Source organism: Aythya ferina, assembly GCF_964211825.1.
Source record: "Aythya ferina genome assembly, chromosome: 7".
Lineage (NCBI taxonomy): Eukaryota > Metazoa > Chordata > Aves > Anseriformes > Anatidae > Aythya > Aythya ferina.
The window spans coordinates 29,360,742-29,378,312 of record NC_140302.1 but is presented as its reverse complement, the minus strand read 5'-3'; the positions used below and the strand labels follow the sequence as shown (position 1 = coordinate 29,378,312).

The window sequence follows — 17,571 nt, the reverse complement described above, 5'->3', positions numbered from 1 at the left end:
TAAGTCATGCTGTAACCCATTTATTAAAAGGTGGTTTATATTTTGTGGATTTTCTTTTTCAGAGATGGTGCTCCTTATTGTGAAAAGGACTATCAGGTTCTTTTTGGAGTCAAGTGTGAAGCATGTCACCAGTTCATTACTGGGAAAGTCCTAGAGGTACGTGCTTTGTAAGATGGAGTTTAAGAATTGGGCCACATCCCATTATGTTCTCAAGGAGCTGTAAAAAAATAAAAAATTCTCATGGGAAAATTTTACTGCTGATTTTAGAGCAAAGGTGCTAATTTTCAGAAATATTTTCAAGTGTTTTACCTTTGGAGCAATCAGGGAAAGTATGTGATAGAGAATTAATTACACTAGTTTCTATGGATTTATGATTTCTATGTTTCTTTTTTAGTGGTGATGTGCAAAGTCTGTTGCATTTCTTATTCTGTGTCAGATTTGATATATTTATAGAGGTAATTTGAGTACTGGAATCATTACCTTTGACAACTGTGAGTATTCTGAGATATATAGTCATGAAGGGGGGTTGTGTACCTGAGATTTTTCTTCTCAAATAAGGCCAGATGATATGAATGATGCTGACAAGGCGAGGGAGAAATGTACTGGAAATAATATGTTAGAAACAAGAAGGCACAAACAGAAAATGTCTGAACAGTCTTTTGTTTACTTTTAGTTGGAATCCTCTGTGTTCTCTTTGCCTCTCTGGCCAAATCATTTTACAGTTGCATATCTTTTGTTGTCAGTACTGTCTCCCATGGCTGTGACTAGTCCCCTGTGAGATGGGATCCTTGAATTATGCATGCATCCCTTTGTGTCATCACAGAAATGTTCAGTGGGTAAAAATGCAGATGACCTTCCTTGTCCTGTTACCATTGAAATATGAGGAACAAACCTGTTGCCTCCCTTCCATATAGGATTCTATGTTCAATGGAAATAACCTGACCTTTGAGCTTAGGCCTAGAACGGGCTGTGTGGCTTGGCTCCAGATTTAGTTATGTTTAATACTCAACCTTCCTGGAGCAAAAACGGGGGAACCAACACAAAATTCCCTTTATATAATAAAGTGGAAGAAATGGGAAAGCCAGGAAGAATTTCAGTTACAGGCATATTTTTTGGAGAGGAAACCAGATGTATTATTTTAATGAGTCCAAGAAATAAACCTGAAAGTATTACCAAAATAAAAACAGATGGAATTTGCTAGTTAAATGTGTATTATAAGTTCTCTTCTTTGTGTTCCATCTACTGCTGGTATAGGACTGTGTCAGCCCTCATCTGATAAGTTTCATATTTGATGTAAAGTGGAAACAGCTCGATTTTCTAGCTCTGGAGGTCTCTGTAGTTCAATATTCGAATATTAGCCAGGACAGTAGCCACCAACTGAGACTCAGAAAGCATGTAGACAGCTGCTGTACCTGTCACTGCTTCTACTGAGAGGAAGTACACTTCTCCAGTTAGCTGTGATCTTAGTCTGCCTCCTTTGCAGTGTGTTTCTAATTCTTTTGGAGAGCCACAAAGATAATCAGTGAGAACAGTCTGACTTTTCCCTTGAGTTAGAAAGGCTGTGTCTCTGGCTTTTATCTAGAGGTCTACTACCATCTGCCTATCTGTTCACATCTACTGATGAGTTTTTCAGTTTAGTACTCTCTATTGGAGAGTACTCAGCATAGTTGGAGAAAAGTAATTGGATTTGTGAGACTGGGAAGCATAAAATATTCTAAAATGACTTTAGATGCTATTTCTGCTGTTACTCTATTACACAGCACATGATAGGTGCTCAAACCTGTGCATTCTATTGCTGAAAGCAATGTGATCTATTCAGAGGCATGGAGATGAAAATAATAAAAGAGGAGGTTCTTTGAGTCTGCAGAGAGCTGGGAAGAAACGAGCTATTTCTGTTTGGAGCCTTCTGTGTAGTGGATGTGAATATAGAAAGGTTGCATTCATGTTGCTCTTTCTAGTATCAATGAGAAATAAAATCAGGTTTCTGAGAGGATCTAGAGCTATATCCTTTCAGAGCTGAATCAGCTGAGGCCAGGAGAAAATGAGTTCAACTCAACTGGAGTTCAGCTCTCTATCACAATCTAAGCTAAAGTTTGGTTTATCAGAGTCTTCGTGTCCCAGACAGAACCTTGTTGCAGTCATTTTGGTGTCAAGGTTGGTTTCTTGCCTCGTAGTTCTTTCTCTTCTTATGGGCATTTATTATCAGAAGAAGAGACAACATACTGCTGAAATAAAAGTAATGGAGCAGGTGTCCAACCTCATGTAAGGGTCAAAGTCAGAGAAAATAGATAAAGATTCCTCATGTGACCTAGCCCCAGCAGGATCCAAATATGCTCATGAAATAGAAACAGACCTTTTGAATGATATTATGGAAATATTAAGCATGTGAAATTATGGGTAAAACTAGAATTTTTGCTTGCATATTCATGGATCTCATTGATTATCAGAGGCACAACCCTTAATAATACAGTAGAGGGCAGCAATAGTTCTCAATATCTAACCAAGACCAAAAAATAAAGCATGTAGAAATTGAATTACTTGTAACACAGCTCTTTCCTGATTTGTTTTAAATGGCATTTGAAGCTCACTGCTATGTGATAGGTGTAGAGTGGACAAGTCCTTAGAGGCTTTCACCAAAAAACCACAGTATTTTATGGTCAGGGAGACTCAGACATTGCTTTGACTGATTTACAGTACATCTTAGTAGCCTGGATAGTCCATGAATTGAGTTCTTCACGTATCAGTGGGGAATGCAGGTGCTAGAGAGACATACAAGCATTTTCTGTCATTGGGCAGCACTTGAAAAGATGCTTAGAAGATACAGCTAATATTCAATAATACAAGGAGTTTAGTAGAAGCATGCGCTAGTTTCTTGTCTCCTCCTAGAAATCTTGTATGCTGTCAGAGATGCACAGTTCTAAAGGAGCAGTACTAATGTCTCTAAATTAGACTAAAGGCACTAATAAGTGGAAACATAAGATGAGAAAATTATGTGTCAGCACAAGTCTCCTTTGAGCAGGAAAAGTAGTTTAAAGGATGGGGCCAAAGCATGACATAAATCCTCTGGTAACAAAGGAGATGAGAGATTGGAAGTAGCCAGAGGGTCACGGAAGATAATTCACAGAACAGGATGCTGCAGTTCATGGAGGGCTGCAGATGCTTTTGAGGCAGGACAAGTAACAACCTCATTAGCCTGTACAGAAAATCACCCACAACCTTTCAGTACACCTGAAGTTTTAATTTAGATGAAGCTCGGGATTCTCACAGACAGATTACTGTTTTCCCTCCTTGTTTTCTTAAGCAGTATTTCTTTGGCAAAGTTGGGCATTTTTGTCTATTAATATCATGTGCGTTGTCTCTTGTCCTGCCACCTCTCTTGGGAATGAAACCATATTATCAGTGTGAAGTAGCACAGTTATTGGAGGTGGAGATTATGGCATTACTGTGCAGCTCAACTGCTACCTAGCTTTATATTTTACTTGTATTAATTAGAAATATTAATCTGATCCAGGTCTTTCATTTAATCCAACAATAAAATATTTGTTATGTCAGGACCACTATATATTATTTCATAATATTCATCCAAAGCAATGATGTGAAGATATTAGAGGGGAAGTATGTGGCACGTGGTATGCAAACACTTCCCTCTAATGGATCAGAAGAAATCAACAGAATGCTGTTGTTGTAGGACTGATTTATTTTTTGATCATTCTCATTACTTTACTAGATGGAAAGTATAGAAAAGCAGGAAAACTGAAGCGAAATGAAAGTGTGAATCTGTGCTTTGTTTGTGGAGGCAGGTGATACCTGTTTTTCCAGTAAGAGTTTATTTTTTTTAAATAGAAAATTTAAGATGCTTTGCAGCATCTCAGCTCCTGCTCATTTTTATCCCTCGTTGTTGCTTTGCACCTCTGAAAAATCAGGCCTTAGTCTTCTACATTGAGCAGTCAGCAAGAGAGACAACCACAGCTGAAGCCAATGTTGGCCCAAGAGTCTTTATCTCAGAAGGCAGCTGTGCTATGCCCTGTAGGCACATACAGCAAACTTTGTCAGAAAAGCCAAGGTTTGAGCTCAAACTTTTTAAGATTCAAGCCTTAAGAAAATAGAACTTCACCAGCATTCTGTAGAGATGATTTATTTGCTCAGTTTTGAAATGCATTACTTAAAAAAAAAAAAAAAGAAAGAAAAAAAAAAAAACAGCATATATTTTGTTAATATCCACATCTCATGGAAGAATCTCCTTTTTTTCTATACCATAGATCTGACAACTTTGAATAGCCGTAAAAATAGAAAAAAATGCCATGTGCATTTAAGTCAGCTCAGGTATTTCTCATGTTATTTTGCCCATAGCTTTCTGTGATAAATAGTCACAGATGATAGATAAGTCTGCACGCCAGCACAATGAATGTGATAAGTATCTAACATGAAATAGATACCGCAACTTTCTTGAGCATGCAGGATACTTTAATACTTGAGTATTTGATGATACTGTTGTCAAGACAACAGAGATCAATGTTCTTCCTTGGGTTTCTCCAGGAGAAAGGAACCTTTATTTATGGCAAATTACTCATTTCCTCTTAACTTCAGTGAAAAACTTTTCTTCTCAGGCAGTAATGCCATAATGAGAGTAAGGACTTTCACACAGTGGAAAGTCTAAGTTGTTGTCTTCATAGCTTCAAGGCTTGCCTATTGAAAGATGTCCATCTGGTCTTAATCCTACAGATCTCTCTGTAGACATGTGTAACTCCACAAATCTGAGTAAACTTCAGCACATATTTAGCTATTTGAAAGATGCTGGCTTAAATCATTTTTGCCTCGTGTTTATCATGCACAATGTAATTATTCCTGTAGGACTTGATTCAAAATATGTTAAAGCACTGAGAAGCTTTCCATTGACTTCAGAGAATGGGGGATTGTGCCTATGCCCATGCATTCTATCTGTGCTTATCTAAAGTGTTTTACAAAACTCCTAAGTAGTATTCTTTTAGTTCTGTAGAAAGAAGATACCAAGACAGAAACAGACAAATAACGTGCATGAAATTAGACAGAAAGCCTGGGAATAAAAAATTCAGGTGCTGAGATTTTCACTTTTATTTTCTATTACTGATTTGATCTCGTGATCTGAAGATGTATATATCTATTATATCCACTGTCAAATCCCTCAACCATCTGGCTACTCTACCCGTTTAATTTTTTATTTTTTTAATGCTACTTGCTTACTATTCATTATCAAATAAAAGGGCATTGTGTGATTTCTCCTGGCTGTGCATAGCTTGAGTTCCTGTTCTGGTGGGCTGCTGGCTGCCCTGTGTTTGTTTCCTGAGCACTGCTGAAACTCGCATGCCACCTTGTAAGCAGTGGCATAATGCCATTTTAACAGATGGACCCGGAAAGAGAAATGCCAGGAAACCAGAAGCCTCCTTTGACTTCAGCCTGCAAGGTCAAGTTCTAAGCAGTTCTGATATAGTAATTTATGCTGAGCTTCCCCTTATTTTAAAGAGGGTGAGTATACTTAAGAGGTTGCATTTCATATGAAGGAAACTTAATACTTCTAGTTGCTGTATTTTAATGTGCCAGAATTTTAAGACGTTTTATCTTTGCTGCACCTAACTCAGATACTAATTATCTCCTTCACATCTTGACTTCAGAATTTGGAAGTAAATAATTGTAATAATTAGAGAGAGAGCTGCCATGGTTGTATAAGGAAACTGTATCTCTGCATTTACCCAGCAAAGTATGTGATCCAGAGTAGCCTGTGAGTTTATTCAAGTGTTGATTTCAGGGCTAGATTTAGAAGCTCACATGAAATCATCACCTTTCTCTGCAGTCCAGGATGTAGTTTAGGTACTGCAGGGTATTCATACACCTGGTCCTGTGTTCTTACACCAGTACATCTTCTAGATCAAAGAACTGTGTAGAGAATCTCTTAAAACAAACATAGATATATTTTACTTCCATTCAGAAGTGTTAAATGAAAGGCAAACATATTCTTCTGCTGAATGAAATATTTCATGGGGTTGTTTTCATAGTGATTATCCTAGAAGTATCACAAAACATGTCACTTACCAGATTCAGATGATGCAGCCTGTACCAGTAGTAAAGGTCAAGATGATTTAAAATGTTTAGCACTTTTATAAAGGAAGTAGTTTAAGCGAAGACTGATGATGTGATGTATGCAAAAGGGTTTGGTTTTGGTGGTGTGTTAAGGAAAATTGCTGAAGGACGTATTACCACTCTGTTTTCACCACACCGGTTTGGACATTTTATAGAGTTGGGAGATAACTCAGCTGCTCTCAACCAGCATCTCCCAGCCAGCACTGTCATCCTCACACAGCAGAAAAATGCAGCAGCAGAAGGCTACATAACACATGAGAAGCGATAGCTTTTAGTGCACGCCTTGTTAGTTCTGTGATTTGCTTTGTGTTTAATTTTACTGCTGTTCTAATAAATCGGAAAACACGAACGTGCTGCCTAACCAACCAAGGTAAGTGGTAAGAAAACAGCAGAAGCACATTGTTGTGATCGTTTGCCTTGTGTTTGCCCTTGCAGCCAGACAGGTACATACAGCAGACCACAGGGTTTCTTTCGATTGTGGTATTTACCTGTGAAGAGATCAGATAGGGTTGTTTTATGGGGCACACTGTGCATTCATCAAAGGCTCACAGGATGTGTGTGGGGCATGGCCTCACCCACAGTGTGCTGGCAGTACACAGGATATTTGTGCCCGTGAGAGAAGTGGCCCCTGTGCTCTTCCTGCCCTCGCCTGAATCAGAGCAGAATACAAGCTCAGCATAACTAAGTGCTTCTGACAAAACTAGACTGACACCCAGGAGGCTGTGTAAATTCTTCAGAAGCCTTGCAAGTAAAATTTAATAACTTCCAGAGCCAGAGAGTGCTGGTTTCATACTCGGTGGACACCTGTCCCTGAGGGAAAAAATGTTCAACATGGAGCAGTGACTTGAGTGATGGATGAGAAGTGGCCCTGCCCCTGCCTGGGCCAGGATCTTCCCTGTTTCCTTTTCTCAGAGCAAGCTGGTCGAGTCAGTGACAGCGTGTGTTCAGCGTGCAGGCTTGGCGGGCGGGAGAGCAAGAGCAGAAGACGAGGAGGAGGAGGAGGAGAAGGAGAAGGAGGAGGGAGGCTGAGGGCTGGGTGCACTCAGGGGCGCCTTGCTCCTGGTCTGCAAGAAGGTGAAGGGATTCTGCCCACCAGCCGAGCACGGATGGAGTTAGACTGAGGAATTCTTACCAGAAGGTAAATGTCTTCCTGTGAAACCAGATCTGAACTAGAAGGGGAGTAGTTTTCTTTTCGGGGAGGGGATACAGCTTTGTGATGTGACTGAATAGCTTGTCAGTAATATCAGAATCGGATATCTGTACTATTATTACTGCTCCGGCAGGATTTTTTAAAGGGGTATGTGTAATCCCATGTCTTAGTTGGAGAGTGTAGCTAACATTTTTAAACTGCCAGAAATAGATGAGAACAGGACAGAGCTTGGCTGTTTCTGATTGCAGCTGATTGCAGATGCACGGAGGAACAATAGACTTCTTTATCTCAAATACTTCTTAGTATAGTATGTTACATCTTGTGATCACTTCTGGAGAATCAATGCATAGCAATAAAGTTAGAACTTTTTTTCCAGTCTCTCTGTCTTTGAGCTCGGAAATGTGTTTTATTAGTTAATGTCAAACATTGTTGGGTTTTGTATTGTTTTTAATGTGGGGTTTGTTTGTGTAGAAATGGGGAAATGAAAAGTATAACAACTCAGGCATATTAGTAAATGTTTCAGCCAGCTTGTCTATGTAGCTGAGTAGCAGCACAGACTTGACTCAAACCATCCTTCCCTGATAAAAATATGCATGTGTAATTGCACAGAACACAGCACCATGCACAGGGTCAAAAAATATAGAATTAATATACTTCCAGAAAAAAAATAATCCAATAAAATATAATAATAAACTTCAGGGAAAAAAAAAAAAAGACTTCATGTAAAAATCTTTCTAACAAGGTTTTGGTGACTTTGCTTTTTTAAACTCAAAAGATTGAACTTGGCAAGAGGGATATCTGTATTTAGAAGAGGCTTGACATATAGTAAAAGCAATTAGCTGGAGTTGACAGAGCCCTAACATGAGTTCAGTTGCTATGGCAGCATCATCACAAGGCATTAACTTCTCTGCAGTGGTTTTGAAACCATCCCTTAGTCAATTTGAACATCAATAGAAAAGGGAGGAATGTTAAGAAGATGTACAGGATGGTGAATAAGGAGAGCAAGTCGTAACAAGTAATTTGAAAAAAATAACCAATTAAAGCTTCCTTATTGCCACAAAGGGACTTGTGAAGTCTTGCAGGTGCTTATAAAATAATGGCTTATCTGTATAAATTGCTTTCTTGTGTACAGTCTTGCTGATGAGGATTTATGTTTCCTAGCACAGCATCTTTAGCTTTTTCCTGTTTGTTTTAATTAAATATTCTGTAGAGTGTTTCTTGCACTAAGTATTAGCGATAAACTTTAGCAGGCTGATAAAAAATACTTTAGAATGACATTTCAGTAGAGGCATTTATATTAGTATAAAGATCACTGCCACCAAATATGCCTGTGTGGTATATAACTATTGCAAGTATTCCAGTAGCACACAACAGGTACTTGAAACAGGTAGTTTTTTACTGTAACAGAGGTGCACATAACATACATATATTTTTTCAGTGGAATGGTAAATTACCTGGACTACTTTATTTTTCTTGTTATGTACCTGTGTTAAGAACTTTGCTGCATGGTTGTCACTGTAGAACGTGTTCTTTTCTTGGCACAATCTGTTTTAGGGAAAACATAATATTGGGTTTTCATTTTATAGTTGCTCTTGTTTCTTCTTTTCATCTTTTAAACTTTTGCATGTATATATTTATTTATTTATTTTTGCATCTTTTAAATGTTTGCACCACAATCAGCCACAAAAGAGGTATAAAACTACGATGATCCCTGCACCAAAGTACTACACTGAAACCACTGTCATGGTCTCACTTTCAATTGGGATGTAGTGATAGGGGAATGTGAGGTAATCTGTGACATCATGACATTATTTCAGGCAGTTTAGTTTTTGATTTTCCTTGACTGAGATCACAATGAAAATGGATTAAGTGGTGGAATATTTTTTGTAAGATTGTGATCTTTCATTTTTAAGTTCTATAAGTGGAGAGTTTGCTCCTCATTTGTAGAAGGGCAGGGTGGGACTTACACCTGTCCCCAGTAAAAAGTAATTGTTGGGAAGAATGCAGCAGAAACCAGTTTGAAACTTGAGAAGTGGAGAAGAGCCTGTTGAGGCAAGTCTATAGATGTCACACGTTTGTAACAGGTTCCAAAACAGGTATTGTGCTTAATATTCTCTGTGTGAGGACTCAGTCTTCTCTTCTCTCTGCTTTGTTAGGGTGCTTTCCCTGACAAAGTTTGGAATCTTGGGAGTTTGATGTCCTCACAATTAACACCCAAGTGTCTCTTTACTGAACTGGGTCCTTTAAAGATGAAGAAATATGATTACCTGAGTATTTTGCAGGTAACTAAATGTTTAAAATGACCATCTGGAGCATAAAGTAGGTAGGTTTTAATTGCATGCTCATGCTACATTAGAAGGTCGTATAGGTGTAATTGTCCTTGAGATAGATATCTGGTTTGTTTGACATTTATTACAAGCCATTTTCTTTGGAAGAGGGAAAAACAGCACACAGCAAGAGGTGCACCTGTGCACCACCAGCAACACACATGCTGGCATTCAAACTGTCTGTGAAACTGGCTTGGGATGTTCTGTAGTTCACAAAGGTCTCTGAAATGAGCACCAAGAATCACTTGAGTATGAGTTAGTGTGTTAAGAATTTGCCTTGCACATGTACAACTTGGAGAGAGATTTGTTATGCATACAGATGGATGTTTTTGCTTTGAATTCTGTGAAGTAGTTGCATCTTGGCTGGAAAATGTTGTTTTCATAGGAATGAGGAGAATAAGAACTGAGGCAGTAAAACTTCAAGCAGATTCCTCAGCAGCACCCTTGAAGTACTGTGCTATTGAGGCAACAGTCATAGAGATGCTGTATTCAATTGAAACTTTGATGGCAGCAAGTGATGTTAGGTATCCCTTTCTACTTTAGGTTCATTTATCTCTTTTCTGTTCATCACCACAGTAATATGTTCTATCATGGTTGTTTTGCTGGAGTCATTTTCCTGCGGTAACTAGAAACCTTGATTTTATGTGGAACTGAAGAAGACAATGTAGCAAGTAAAATGGCTGTGTCTGGGCTCTGAGAAACATCCTCTGATGTGATGTTCATGCCAGCTAGGATTCAGAAGTATGCTTGCATAGTTTTGCATCTGTAATTAGAAATCATCTGTACAAGAAGACTGACAAACAATATAAAATGGACTTCTGACAAAAATAAAAGGCTCTGCTTTTAAACCAAGTACCTGTTGGTGGTCTGACACTTAGATTCTAAGTTACTCTATTTGAAAAAGTGACAACTATTTCTGTGCATTAACTTATTCACTCGGTTAATTTGATGGCATTTTGGCCAGAATCGCAAAGCAAGGATTCCTCAGAAATGCCTTGCTGTAGTCAAATTCAGTCTCATACATGTAATTATGTGTTAGAGACTCTGGAGTTAAGAGTGATGTGTTTGGGAAGGAAAACATTTGAAGAATATCTGTCCCTTTGATAGATGGTCATCTGTTGCTTATTGTGACCTCTTACTGGAAGAATTTTCTAAAGGTAGCAGGTAGCATTGCAGTTAATCAAGGACAGAATACTTTTTATACTTTTTAAAGCATTATAGGACAAGAGTAGCTGGAACAACAGTGACTACTAGGGTGAGTTTGCTACAAGAGCAGATAGCAGTCACCAAAAGGAAAAGAAAATACTCTACTCAGTTCATTCCTGGCATATTTTCCTATTAGAATAACGTGGGGATCTACCAGGTACAAATAAGCATATATTGAGTGCTTTATTTCTACTTTATTTCTTATTGGCTACTTTTCTTTTATGTCCTCTTGTTATTTTCTGGTGAGGTACTGTGTGATCTCATGCTTAATCTCTTTTCCCACTCCTTTGGCCTTCCCAACTCTTCTTTCTCTGTTGTTCTTGGGACACTCCCTCTGAACTGAATGCAGACATTGGAGTGGAGACCAGGCATTGCTACATTGCATGCCAGAGGTTACACGGTTCCACAAACAGCCTTCTGACAGAAAACTGGAAAGACAATTTTATATTAATTAGGTAGGAAATCAGCTATTGGATCTGGTGGTGTGCTACTCAGAGGCGCTGCCGGACTGGGAATCTAAGAATTTGAGTTCTCTGCTTGGATCTGCTGCAAGAATTACTTTTGATCCAAGGTGAGTTGCTTAATGCCCCAGACTCTCACATCCTTCATTGATAGAAAGACGCTTGCCTGCTGAGCAGGCTAGCAGGAGTTTTGCTGAGCCCTGCACTGAGCTATCTCAGCTGTGCCTGTTCTGCAGAGCCCTTGGTGCAATCATGGCAGTAGCAGCTCTGGTGCTGATGCGGCACAGCTCGTCCCGATCTGCTCCCGGCGTTGTGCTTGGGCTGTCTCCCTGAGCCGCAAACCGCATCAACAAAAGCTCACTTCCAGCAGCAAAGTTCCTGCTATACCAGGAATTTTGCTGCTTTGCCAAGACAGCTCGAGGAGTAAATTTTTCAGGCTCTGACTCTAATTATTCTGTCCTGTGCTCCCTAGGAGCAGTTTAGAATCACAGAATGGTTTGGGTTGGAAGGGGCTTTAAAAACAACTAACTCCAACTCCCTGCGATGGGCAGGGACACCTCCCACCAGACCAGGCCTGGCCTTGGTGCATGGGTAAATACCTCCGTCTGTATCCATTGGAATGGATTTTAAGGTTAGAGGAACTGCTAAAAGTGTCTTGTCTGACCTTCTCTTTTCAAAATCATAGAGCTTTTCCCTAAAAATAATGATGATAATGATAAAATAATAAAAATATAAGGTTATCCTTTGTGAAATTATCCTGTCTTGTCATGAAGGCTGCAGAATGATTGTGAAGTCACAGATTTTCCCTTTTGCTGTTTAAGTTACCTCTACTGTAGAAACCTCATCTTATTTTGTGGTTAAATTTGTCTAACTTTAGCTTGTTGATGTCACAGTTGTTTTTGTTTGTTTGTTTGTTTTGGTGGGATTGAAAAGCTCATTCTCTTTCCTATTTTTCTTCTTTGCTTTTAATTATTGTTCCATTGTGCTGCAGTCATCTTTGAAGCCTCTCTCTCAGTAATGATTTGGCTCCAAGTCCTTCAATTTCACAGCCTAAGGCTCACGTTGGTTGGTGGCTCTCCACTGAATTACTCTGCAAATCCATGTGTCCACTTGTCAGTATTATAATAGCGACTGCAGTATATAGTCAGAAGCAAAACCTTGCTTCTGCTATCCCTTTATGTTCTTTGCACACACCAAATGATCAGAAGAACCAGCTATTTTAGGTACTCTGCGAGCTCTTTCGGGAGGTTTCTAATGATGACCTCCAAGTGCCTCCCTCAGTGGCTGTGGCCTACAACATGGCGCTCAGTCTCCCAGGGCCCTGCTTGTTTGATTTGCAGCCATTCTGCATTAGGATATTAAAATGTACTTGTTAGATTTTAGGTAGCTTAAACAAAAATTGTTTTGAGTCATCGGCAAATTTACAAGGAAAGGTTTTTATATTTGTTTTTATTATATTGTTTGGGCCAGTAGCAGAGGTACCTCATGCTGTGGGCAGAAGGAAGTCATCTCTGAGGTGTTTGTCTACCCCCTGCTAACACATCCATCTGTCAGACAACTGCCTAGCTATAGTTTTTGTTGTTTTTTTTTTTTTTTTTTTGGTTGTTTGTTTTGTTTTGTTTTGTTTTGTTTTGTTTTGTTTTAAGACTCTTGAGTTCAATTTATTCAAGTCTTTTAATTTGTAAAAGTAGACTCATGGCAAACACTTAAAAAAAATAAATAAATAAATCTTGTCCAACAAACAGTATCTAACATTACCTTTTATATTACCTTTTTAATTATCTCAATTCTTATGCTTTTTCTATATAAAAGAGTACAGAGCATGGTTATTTTCTTGCTTGTCTTTTACAGTACACAATTTAGGACATTCAGTAATCTGTCTTTAAAATTCAAGGATTTATCTTTTAATGGTTAATTTAAGATCTAGGTATATGTTCCTTTAACATACAGTGTTGTTCTTTATCTGTCTACACAATTAAATCATGATCCAAATAGAAGTAATTGCTAATTTTTAGAATTGCAAATAACCTGTTCACATTAGGATGAGGTCTAATATTTGTTGCCAGGTGTCAGGTGCAGTGCCTTCTGATCTGTAAAATATCTGTCAGATGCAGGTTTTTGTTTGTTTGTTTGTTTTGGGGAGAGGTTGGTTTTTTTGTTTGTTTGTTTTGGGTTTTTAAGATATGAAAGAGCTTTGTTACTGAAATTTCTAGCTACATTTCAGCAGGTTGAAGTCAGTTGCAGTTCTGCTGACTGAGAAAGTAGTTTCTAGTTAAGTATACCAGTAATATCTGTCATAAAGACAGTGAATTCACAGATTTGTATTGACTCTCAATGAATCAACGTGAGAATTGCTGTTTATGAACCTGGACTTTTCCCTGATCTTTTATTTCTGAACAGAAAACATGCATCTTGGATTACTTTCCTTAGCCATAGTGACACGAGTCATTATTTTAACTCCTACATCTCTGATGTGAATGACCCTGATAAATTTAGTATCCTTCTAGGTCCTAGATCCAGTCAGTCCAGATAATAATGAAAGAAGACTTATAAATTGCATGGAGTAGTGAGATGCCTGAGACTGGGTAGAATACCATCAATTTACATATCTATTCACAACAAGACAAAACATGGAGCAAATGTTGCACACATTCAATGGTTAGTCTTACTTTGCAGGACATACACATACCTTAATACAATCTACTACATATATTTTCTCTGAATTCTCTCTGATTAACTACATGGTCAGTCACTGGGATTAGATTTCTCTGTGCATAAATAGGATTCTAATGGAGATGACGTTAGAAATCCTGGCAGTGAGCAATAAAGGTGGGTCTGCTATTGCTTTGCTTCTCTGTACAGACCAGAATACTCTACCTGGCCTCTTGAGGCTTCTGTGGGTGCATGTCTTAGTTGAGTGGAATTATCTTTGAAGTAACAACCTCCTGCTTTTAACTGTGTGGAGAATGTAAGTCCTTAGCTGTGGTACAGTGTGTAATGATAGGTGCATTTGCTCCGTGAGGACAGGATGAGTGGCTGCCGTAAGGAACCTGTAGTTTAGCATGTTTTGCCTTTGTGTGCAACTCACTCGTCGCTGGGTGTTGCAGGAAAATGAGAACTTGAGGCAGAGCCGACAGTGCAGTCACAGGTGGCTGCTAGGGCCCTACTGCACAGTAAGTCTGGTTGATGTTCAGCTCCCAGGAGGGCTGATTCTTCATGCTAGCAGACCAACTGCAACACTGGAGATGTAGCCTGAAGCATTACTCACATCTTTTCTATAAGGAAAAATGATATTCTAAGCAGCTAATAATTTGCATTGCTATTAGCAGCCACTAATGAGTATAATAATACTGTATGCTGATGGAATTAACAGTAATAAGTTCCAAAAGTTTGATACAGTCCATCTGTTAAGGAATGTAATAGCATGACGCTGGTAGTCACTGCTGGGATACTGGGAAGTATGTTGTATAAAAAGCAGAAAGCAGGCATGGAAGAACAGTGCAAGTGTTCCTAGCAGCTGCAGTCTAGGCTTGCCCAAGACAGCACAGCAGTCAATGGAAGGCTCTGGGATTCTTCCACGTCCCTTGCATGCAGGTTGTCATTCAGATTTAGAGTCACGGCCTCATGCTCCATTTCCCACTTTCCCCCTCACGTGCTTCTCGCAGCCTGGGAACTGCTGGTGTGAGCTCTGCTTCCCGCTGCTCCGGGCGCAGGGCAGGGCTCTGCTGGGAGCTGCTCCTCTCCAGAGGGGGTGGTGACATTAGTACTCCAAACAACATCAGGAGGTCCTCGTTTTAAAGATGCACATCAAACAAGGATTTATCAAGCTAGATAGTTTACAAAATTTAAATTGTATTACATTTTCCTTCCTTTGGTAGTAACAGGGAAAGTTATGGGAGATTCAGACGTCCTTTGGAAGCAGAGGAGCTGCACTTTTATTGTTGTATCTCAGCACAGAAGTTTGTAGTGACTTGCTGAACAGATAAGACCCTGGGAAAAATGAGTTGACAGTTTAGGCCAGGATGTTATTAAAAGCAAATTTTGGTCTTCATAGTGTTTGTGCTGTTCCACCCGCCTGTGAGATCACAGAAGCCTGCAGAGAAGGAAACAATGGCATTTGATATTATCCTGAACATCAAACAGGGTGAAAGATTCTGTGACCTCTGCCAGTAATTAAAATAAAGCTTCTCTGGAAAATGGTAGGCTATTGCTACAGTTCCTGTTTTACAATTCATGACATTCCTTAAGGGGTTTAAAGATGAGTCTGAGTTATTCTTTATGCTGCTCCTTAGTCCTTAAGAGATCTGAGAAATCAGGTCAACCTCCTTAGAGTCATCGTAGGAGTAAATATTTGATTAGATTTGTCAATCAAAGAGCTGTGATTGATAGCTCTTCATTAAAAAACAAAACAAACAAAAAAAAAACCACCTTTTAAAAGCACTCTTAAAACTACATCCTTTTTTTTATTTTTTTATTTTTTTTTTTTTTTGCATTTAGGTTGTATTAGGAAAATTGAGCTTTCTATGTGTTTAATAGCTGCTTGTCAGGTGATTGCTAGGATATCTTTGAATGGAGAGTGAGTGCAGCTGTGCAAATGTAACACAGTAAAAATGCACTTAATTGTGTCTTTTGGCCAACAGAAAATGTCTGTTGGTAATTAGTTCTTCCTCCACCAGACCCACTGGCATGTGAGCACTCCTGGTGGGATTCTTGTTATTGTCCCTTCTGGCTCTTGTTCACCGTTGTGCTGGAAAGAACAGGACTGAAGGCATGAGTAATAGGAAATCTTAAGCTCTCACGTTCACCAAAGAGGAAAACATTTATTTAATCAGACTGGAGCTCTACAAGCACTTAGAAAATAAAAGTTGGTCTTGTGGGAGCTGGGGGGACAGCATGAGGGAGGAGATAGAATCTAAAAGTGCAGTCCTTGGCTTTTGAAGTACTGTGGTCCTAGGATTAGGGCTGGGTGTGCCCAAAGCAGGGACTGAGGCTGGCTTCTGGGGCACGCATGCAGCTGTATTTCTGTTTTCTGGGTTGGAGTCATTTGTGTTTAAATTTATTTTTTTGTGCAACCCACAGTTGCCTTTCCCAGACACCTATGAGAAATGGTACAGTTTTGGCTTTAAGTCCCCAAAGACTGAATAGCTATTTTTTTGAGCAAGAAGTGATTTGTTGCTGTCAGCAGGGTGCAAGATGCCAGCTGAGAAGTTTTTGGGTAGCCAACCAACTGTAAGGGATTTCTGGACATGAAGTGAACTTGGGAAGGGGTAAGGAGAGTGAGGCATAGTGGGAAGGCAAGTGCCTTTAACCCTCGTACACTTCGGCTGAAGAACCTTCAGGGCAAACGTGCACTGAGTAATGGTGCTTGGTATTGCCAGCAGGACTGGGATGTAAGCCTTAACAGCCCCCAGTATGGCGGTGTGTGGTTACAGGAAACTTCACACCGAATGCTGAATGTGGGTTTAGTAGCCTGAAAGCTAGGAAGAAAACAGATATCTGAAAAGTGTGAATATTTCGTTCCCTGTAGATCCTGAAGTTTCTCCTAATACGTTGTAATGACTGATTTTTAGCAACCCGCTTTCTCAGATGATGATGGCAAGTCAGGCTTAGCAAGATTAGCCTTGGGTTAGCTGAGCTGCAGATTGGTTCCCAGTGGATACCCACTGAAGACAGAGTTCTGCTCCAGAGTCATAGAAACACTGCTGAGGCAGAAAATGGATGAAACTGGATGGGAAGCATTCAGCAACAGCTGCAGCTGCTGTGATATAAAACTCCAGCAAAACCAGCCAGTGCAGGAGGGGTTAGCACTTCCACTTAGCAAGCTTGTGTTAGCAGGGGCATGGTGTTCCTTCATCACTGCTCACGCTGGGCTAACGTTTGGCCAGTTGTTACAGCCTTAGGGAAAGATCTGATAAACATTTTGGCTGTTTTAGAGATATGTGTACATTGTTTAAATTACATTGGCAGTAGCATATTGGAGGTTTTTTCCAGGGAGTGGGAAGCTTCAGAGTGGCCACAGGTTTACACACAATGTTGTGATGAATCCTGGATTTGTTTTTCCTGTAAATAATCCGACTTTCTTAAATGTGTAGGCTGCTTATAGAAGTCATAATCAACTGACAGATGTACCAGGTGTCCTTAAGAAAATATTTGTGATGAGGAGAAAAACAAATGGCATGTTTGTCAGTTTATCACAGCAAGTGAAAGACTCGCCAATATTAGCGAGATTAGACCACATACACACCCTTTTAGGACAAATGGTGAATGGAGCTAGTAGAAATTACTGACCCAAGTTGTTGTAATTTGACTGCAA

The 17,571-nt window shown here is 39.4% G+C and overlaps 1 protein-coding gene across 23 annotated transcripts in view; it reads left to right on the top strand.

The window, feature by feature from the left end:
* Window positions 1-17,571, top strand: part of ABLIM1 (actin binding LIM protein 1) — a 190,112-nt gene that overhangs the window by 113,841 nt on the left and 58,700 nt on the right. For all 23 annotated transcript variants that reach the window (XM_084525597.1, XM_084525598.1, XM_084525604.1 and 20 more), the window contains one exon: window positions 63-156. In XM_084525597.1, the coding sequence (XP_084381723.1) occupies window positions 63-156 (94 nt within the window). The remainder of the gene's footprint in view (window positions 1-62; window positions 157-17,571) is intronic.